The 8,669-nt window shown below is 39.0% G+C and overlaps 1 protein-coding gene across 2 annotated transcripts in view; it reads left to right on the top strand.

The window, feature by feature from the left end:
• Positions 1 to 7,568, top strand: part of LOC139026005 (gelsolin-related protein of 125 kDa-like) — a 45,906-nt gene extending 38,338 nt beyond the window's left edge. Inside the window, exons 2-4 of one of the 2 annotated variants that reach the window (XM_070441295.1) lie at positions 5,862 to 5,964; positions 6,100 to 6,277; positions 7,195 to 7,568. In XM_070441295.1, coding sequence (XP_070297396.1) covers positions 5,862 to 5,964; positions 6,100 to 6,277; positions 7,195 to 7,370 — 457 coding nt within the window. In that variant the 3' untranslated portion in view covers positions 7,371 to 7,568. Of the gene's footprint in view, positions 1 to 5,861; positions 5,965 to 6,099; positions 6,278 to 6,425; positions 6,545 to 7,194 lie in introns of those variants that run through there. The other variant, XM_070441296.1, reaches the window with a different exon arrangement.
• Positions 7,569 to 8,669: the final 1,101 nt, after the last annotated feature.

Below are 8,669 nucleotides of genomic sequence, written 5' to 3'. Positions count from 1 at the left end.
GTGTATCAAATACTTTGTTTTCTCCCACTGTAATATAGCATTATACATAGACATACCATATAGAACTACACTAACATACTACCTATAATATACTAGATATCATAACATACCTACCTATAAATAGATACATAATACACTATCTATAATTACTACATATACACATTATATAAATACTATACTGGACACTATACATTATGACATACGACATACTAGATGACACTATATACACATAACACACATACCTATATAGACATATACACATAAGTACATACACATACCTATTATAACGAATAGATAACATGATATACATACACATACCTATATATGAAATATACACTAATATACATCTACAATACCTATATTAGAGACATATATATAGCATATTATACATACACATACCATATATAGACACACATATACACACATATATAAACATACACATACCCTATATAGACACATATAAACATATATTCAGTACAATATATTAGCACATATACCTATATACGAACACATACAATAACACATATCATATATCATACACATACCTATATAGACACATATACACATATACATACACATACCTATATAGACATATTACACATATATATCATCACATACCTATATAGAATATGACACTATATATCATACACATACCTATATAACATATACACTATAACATACACATACCTATATATTAGAAATATTTTTGCACATATATACTTATTAGCAAAACCTACCTACCTCAATTGATGACTAAAGCACTTAGTTGCTTTTGATTACCTTTATACTTCTATCACATTAACCTACTCAACTTAACTTGAAAGTGCAATAATAACTTATGTTGCTTCTAGGCCTCAGCCTTTATACATCTTATTCCACTTTATACAGAACACTGTTATTTCACCAATTATATTTTTAGCCATTCATTTTCTGATCTCTTGACTGTGTATTTAAATCTACCATATCATTTACAGACCCTGTATGTTTTTATCATTGGTTATCTGTTATTAGGTCCCACCCTTCGGCTCCAGTTATAACCCTCTCCATCTTTCTCTTAACACCATCCATTTTGGATTTTCTATATTGCGCCATATTATTTTTGCAACTGTGTTTGATGCTTTGACAAAGTACTGGAACTTTCTATCTCATAGCTTCTACAGGATGTAAAAATTAACACCTTTTTTTTTGCTAAATAATAATAATAAGTTATTAATTGATGACTATTGTCTTTTCAAATCACCCAGTATTGCTATTGCAGCGTTAGTTCTCGTTGGGCAATTCTTCAGCCATTCTTGGACCTGCTACTCACAAAACGAGCTACACTATGGGCAAGTACCAAAATAAATGTCTAATGGACTGGCCTCCCTCAAGTAAAATATCGCAGAGGCTGAAAGATTGTATTATGATTATATGGATATACGTATGATATGATAATCATTCTTATTTGGTGCATAGAATTTTATATAGTATTTTCAAGATTGAAAAATGTGACAGTTTTGAAATCTGCGGTTGTTTTGCGTAATCAATGTCATAAACCATGGAATGGGTACATCGACAATTCTCTTCCCAACCTAATTTTGCAAATTTATATGCACAGTCTGGTCAGTTTTTTGTCTTGAAATGAAATTTGGTGTAAATGCTTTAATTTATTTCATACTTTTCTTTAACCATTGTATGTCTTTAATACAGAGCCGGACATACAAGCTCTTTACCTTGTCCACCATTTCTGTGGTAATGCTGCAATTACGCTTGAAAGAGACATTCCATATGTCTGTTGTTAGCGGTATGTGTGGTATACCCACCAGCCCTATTTATGATAATCCATGTCATTAAAGACTATACCTTTTTTAACATTTCAATTTCTTAGAAAAAATACGTTTTTTTTATCGATTAGTAATCTTGAGTTTAACACAATATCTTGTTCTTACATGGACTTAGTATCCACACAACATGTGTTGCCACTATCATGTATCCTACCATGACTATATCCCACCCAACTCCATGTGTTGCCACTATCATCCTGCATCTACAATGAACTCATATCCAACCCTACTCATGTGTTGCATATCATGTATCCTACCATGACTTATCCAACCAGCTCCATCTGTTGCCAATATCATGCTTCCTTACCATGACTAATATCAAACCCTACTCCATGTGTGCCATATCATGTATGCTACTCATGACGTATATCAACCCAGCTCCATCTGTTGCCCGTATTCATGTATCCCATGGACTATAAACCAACCAACTCAATGTGTTGCCACTATCATGTATCCTACCATGACTATATCAAACCTACTCTAATGCTGTTGGCCACTATACATGTATCCTACCATGACTATATCGCAAACCCCCCTCAAAAACGCCCCTTTCCCCATGTGGTTCCACTATCATGTATCCTACCAATGGACTTATCCAACTCCATGTTGTTGTTACTTATCATGTACTACCATGACTAATATTCAAACGCCTACTTCCATGTGTTGCCACTATCATTATCTCTACCATGGAACTATATCTAAATCGCTACTCCATGTGTTCCACTACTATGTACCTACCTGACTATATCTGCAATCCAACTCCATGTGTTGCCTCTATCATGTATCCTACATGCGAATATTCCAAATCTACTCTCATGTGTTGCCACTGATCATCTATCCACCATGACTTATATCCACGCCTACTCCATGTGTTGCCACTATCATGTATCCTACCATGGACGTATATCCAACCCAACTCCTTGTGTTGTCACTATCATGTATCCTAGCCGATGAACTATATCCAACCTACTCCATGTGTTGTCACATCGAGGTATCCTAACTTGGCTGAAGCTTTGATCTAGTGGAAGAAGTATTAAGGAGCAGGAGGATTAAGGTCACTTCAGGATACAGCGGTTACTCTTACACCAGGGTGTCATAACTCATTCCACGGAGGGCTGTGTCTTGCAGTTTTTGGTTTTTTCCTTTCAGATAAAGCCCTAGACAACGCAGTGTGGGGAGTTCTAACTAAGTTAGTGATGTTATGCATCAATGCAGTACGAGGCGGAGCGAAAAACCGCAGACACCGCGCCCCGCCCGGTGGAATGAGTTGGACTAGCCTGTGCTCTACAACTATCCCTACATAATCCAGCTAATGATGAGTAATGATCCAGTAATATTGTAGGCTCTATCATACATCTCCTATCTATTATAGTAACATCTCCATCGAAGATCCATTTTATTTTAACTCCAAATTCTGGTTTTTTGTTTTTTTCGTTCAATGTTCCATTCTTCTGCTTTAAGTTTTTCTAGGTTGTCCTGATTCACAACTTGGATGTTGATGCAAATAATCATGAGTATTCATCTGCCAGAGTAGGCATAGACTACTTTGTAGTTAATCATTTATCTGTACAAGGTTTTTGGGAGCTTTTCCATCAACCAGCAAGATGGTAATGGGCCGATGTAGGTCTAGCCACAGGTTAGAGTCCTATCTGTCATGTGTTCTTTTGCAAGTGGCACGTGCTTCACTGTTGCAACACAACACTCACATATATATCCCAATATGGGTGTAGATACCCTTTATTCAAGTCAACCAGCACAGAGCCTTGCTTGGTTAGAAACTGGTGTTCGTAGCACACATGTGGATGCAGAGTCTGCTGGACAATCACTAACTGGATCTGATGCAAATAAATCAGATATCATTCCTGCCAGGTAGGCAAACTACTTACTGTAGTTAACATTAACTGACAAGGTTTTATGGGAAAGCTTTTCCAGTCAACCAGATAGATGTAAAGGGGATGTGGTCAGCACAGGGTAGGTCCTATCTGTTCATGTGTTCCTTTTTGCAAAGTGGTGCACTGCTTCATGTGGCATACACCAACACTCACATATAGTATCCCAAAATGGTGTGTAGATACCCTTTAATTCATGTGTCACCAGCAAATGAGCCTGGGCTTGGTTATGCGTTGTCGGTCTGTAGCCCGACACATGTGATTGCCAGAGTCTGCTGAACCAGATACAACTGGATTGTGGCAATATATGCATAGATAATCATTCTGCCAGGTAGCCTACGACTACTTTTGTAGTTAGGCATTTAATTGACAACGTTTGGGGAAAGCTTTTCTAGTCAACCAGAACAGATGGTTGTTCTATTAGCGTCATTGCTAACCGCTACATCATTAGTGGTAGAGACAAATGCATAAGACAGGAGCAGAATGGGAAAAGGCATGACTCTAACACAGGTAGCGGTCCTATCGTTCCCATGTTTGCCTCTTTTTGCAAAGTGGGCACTGGCTTATGTGGCAACACCAACCACATCACATATATATCTCCAAATGCCAGCTGGGTGAGATAAGTTTGTCAATTGGTTTTTGTGGAGTTATTTATGTGAGTGTTAATATTTGTTGTTATGATTGAGCCTGGGTCATATTTTAGCTGCAGTATAATGCCACCTATTGTCAATTCTTCACCTGTATGCTACCTAATGGGCTATGTCAGCCCTGAGGAAAGTAATGGCTGTAGACGAAGGGAAAGAAAACATAAATCATCGGTGTTGTTTTTCAAATGACTTCTTATGACATTTTGCTTGTTTTCAGAATAACGTAGTAATTGGAGATTCCAATCTGCGTTACCAACTCCAGTCAGCAGAGGCCGTGTGAAGTTTTCAGGTGATGCTTCTTTGGTGCGGACGTATATCTAGTGGACAGGACAGGTGATGCTTCTTCAAACAGCGAACTTAAAAGAGCTACGATTCAACCAAACGCGGTGGTTTGCTAGCGAACATGAAATACCGGAATCATTTGAATCGTTTCAACCAATTTTGAGTATAATTACTCTGTGGTGTTTAGAACAATACCTTTTGTTTACCTATTTCTAGTTCAGTTTCAACGCAATTTGCGTTGTTAAATTAGCAAATGTGTTAACTTGATACTGCACTAGGCTAATCGCCAGAGCATGAGCTCACTAAGCTCGACGGAGAAAGAAGCTCGTGTGAAAGGAGAGGAAGAAGCTTTCAGGATGAAAAAGGAGAAAGAGGAGGCTATCACATTGAAAGAAGAAGAGGATGATATTACAGTGAAAGAGGAAGATGGGAAAGAGTTGTCAGAGTGGAAGAGGAGGAGGTAGTAACTTTTCAGAATCAAAAAGGAGGAAGATGCGTAATATTGAAAGAAGAGGATGTTAGTGAAAGCAGAGGAAGAACCTTTTAGAGTAAAGAGGAAGAGGAGGCTATCTCAATAACAGAGGAGAAGGAAGACGTTTTGGGAGTGAAAGAGGAGGAGTGAGGAGGAGACTGAAGTACGATTAACCACAGTGAGTACTGTCTTAAAAACAGGGGCACAAACGATGTAGTTGTTGAACTTATGTGGGGGTTTAAAGGGGCATTCTACTGAAAGTTAAACACTTGAATATGTTGTTCAGTACTTGTAGGAGATTGTTTTAAGGGGAAATCTGCCATTGGTACATATATTTTTGTGGACTTTTAATTAAGATGTATTGAATTCTCCATGTGGTCTATATTAAAGTGCACTTTATCTAATATAAAGTCTTTTTAATGCAATATTGGAGCATTAATTTATACTTAAAATATCAAAGGGACGCAAAAGGCACCCATTTAGTGGAACGAACCCTTTAACATTTGCATCACAGTGGTGGAAAAAGTACCCATTGATACTTGATAAAGTAAAGATACCTTAATAGAAAATGACTCAAGTTATACGTGAAAGTCACCCTTTCACATTTGCATCACAAACAATATATTTAAAAATCATGATGAAAGTGGCCATTTTAGCCCCTTTTAGACATATTCATGCCTCTTGTAAGACTCTTATGTTTAGTAAGAGATAAACGTTTACCATCTGTTTGATGTTCTCATTCACACAGGGAGAGACATGACTATTGTGGATCCTCTGGGGAGCCTCAACAACATCCTGATGCTGACGAGGCAGAGAGAGAGAAGAGTCTCTCCAGATCAGAACACCAGATGGTACAGCTTGGTCTGGTCTAGCATACAGCTTGCTCTATCTGGGACTGGGCTGGGTTTCTGTAAAGCACTTTATGTCAACAGTGACATCAGCATCCATAATGATATGTGTCTGTGTCCCCTCTTTATGGTTACCAGGACAACGCTAGCCCTTCCTCCCTCCCGGCGTCCCTGTGTCGTTTCTCTCCCGGTAGCGCCTTACTGCTGGGTATGAAGAGGTTGTCTGTGCTGCTGGTGGACTGCAGGAAAACAACGGGGCTGAGTGGAACTGTGAGAGGAGGAGAAGAGAAGAAAGGATCAGATTTGACACATCAAAGTAAGTGCTGTAGTTTAGTTGTAACAAATAAATATATCTGTCCACTGGTATCTGTTCCCAATAGGGCTGTCCCTGACTAATACAAATACAGCTTTGCACACTGTTGGCATTCTCTCAACCAGCTTCACCTAGAATGCTTTTCCAACAGTCTTGAAGGAGGTCCCACATAAGCTGAGCACTTGTTGGCTGCTTTTCCTTCACTCTGCGGTCCAACTCATTCCAAACCATCTCAATTGGGTTGAGGTCGGGTGATTGTGGAGACCAGGTCATCTGATGCAGCACTCCATCACTTTCCTTCTTGGTCAAATAGCCCTTACACAGCCTGGAGGTGTGTTTGGTCATTGTAATGTTGAAAAACAAATGGCACAAGGGTCACCTGTGTAATGACTATGCTGTTTAATCAGCCTTGATGCTGTTTAAACAGCCTTGATGCTGTTTAATCAGCCTTGATATGGCACACCTGTCAGGTGGATGGAATATCTTGGCAAAGGGATGTAAACAAATTTGCGCACAAAATTGGACAGAAATAAGCTTCAGTGCGTATCGAAAAAGTCACATTCTGTATCTTACAGCTATGAAGGTTATATATACAACCACCTGCTTGAAAGGAATCAGCGATGTCTGTGTCTTGAGTGTCGTAGAACTGTCTAGTTCTTTGTGTTCTGACTTCTAAAACAGAATGAATAAAATATTAATGTTAATTATAAAACAGAATGAATAAGTAATGTTAACATATTACCAGGAAGCTGTACAACATTTGTTTTAAAATCACACCAAGATTGTTTTAAATTTTTAAATGTTAAAAAACTTGCCTCAGGTTATTGAGGGATCTGATTTGGATTACACCTCATATCAAGGCAGTTTTATCATGTGGAGGTTTCATTCAGGTCTCTTTTTAAATAAATACTCTTTGGCAGGAGAAAAAACAAACTCGGAGGAACCAGAGCCAGAGACGTCCAAACCACCTAGACAACAACACCTCTGCTCCCAGATTCAAAAGAGTTTCATCAGGTTAGGAAGCCTGAAAGCTCATGAGCGAATGCACACAGGGGAGAAGCCACACCACTGGATTCCACTGTGGAACGAGTTTTAAAGGTTAGTTAACATGAAAAGACATGAGAGGATATACACAGGAAAGAAGCCACACCATTGTGCCCATTGTGGAAAGAGTATTACCCACTTGGAAAGCTGAAAGCTCATGAGCGAACATATACAGGGCAGAAGCCTTTCCATTGCTCCCAGTGTGGAAAGAGTTTTAAGCGGTTAGACACCCTCAAGGTCATGTGCGAATACACACAGGGAGAAGCCATACCATTGCGCCTGTGGGGAAAGAGTTTTAGCCAGGTAGGAACCTGAAAGCTCATGAGCGAATACACACAGGAGAGAAACCTTCCATGCCCCAAGTGTGGAAAGCGTTTTAGCCAGGTAGGAAACCTGAAAGCTCATGAGCTTACACACACAGGGAGAAAGCCTTTCCATTGCTCCCAGTGTGGAAAGAGTTTTAACGCGATAGACACACTTAAAGCTCATGAGAAAATACACACAGGGAGAAGCCATACCATTGTGCCCTTTGTGGAAGGATTTTAGCCAGTCAGGAAGCCTGAAAGTTCATGAGCGAATACATACAGGGGAGCACCCATACCATTGCGCCCTGTGTGGAAACAGTTTTAGCCGGTCAGGAAGCCTGAAGGAACCCATGAGACTGCACACAGGGAGAAGCCTTACAAGTGCTCAGACTTGGGAAGACATATTGCTCATCACAGTCACTTAAACATCATGTGGGAATCCAACAGGAAGAGGCAATAATGACTTCTCCTAGTGTGTAAATTCATCAGAGAACATACACAGTGCTCCCATTGTCTTATATTGTTGACTGAGAATGTTTTTACCTGTCTTTACCGTATGAAATTAAATGGTACAGGGTATACTCAAACATATATATTTGTATGTTTTTACTAGAAAACATGAATTGAATATGGAGTCTGTCAGTTTGAACATAGAGTAGATCAGATTCCATGTGTTTAAATGGTCCTTTTTAAAACTCTTTGTGTGTGTTTATCTGGGTGTGTCACTCCTCTAGCACTATAGATAATCAAGTTATATTTGGATGTGATGCATTTGCTCCATTGTTTATATTTGTGTTGTTGGTCCACTGATGATTTAATGAAATGAAAAAGTTCACAGACTCTGTAATGGAAAATGTTCATTGTATGTGTCCACATAACTGAATATGTGACTAACCTTGTGAAACTGTCCTATTATAATCTCCTGTTCTTGGGAGTATCGTCCTGTGTTGCAGACCAGCTGTTTGCACCTGTGTCCTTGTATGAATAAAGTTATTTTTTGAAGTCCCAGGAACAGGAAACTATAAAGATATCTGCACACCACCCAA

Source organism: Salvelinus sp. IW2-2015, unplaced genomic scaffold, assembly GCF_002910315.2.
Source record: "Salvelinus sp. IW2-2015 unplaced genomic scaffold, ASM291031v2 Un_scaffold3716, whole genome shotgun sequence".
NCBI lineage: Eukaryota > Metazoa > Chordata > Actinopteri > Salmoniformes > Salmonidae > Salvelinus > Salvelinus sp. IW2-2015.
This window is presented reverse-complemented; position numbering and strand designations above follow the sequence as displayed.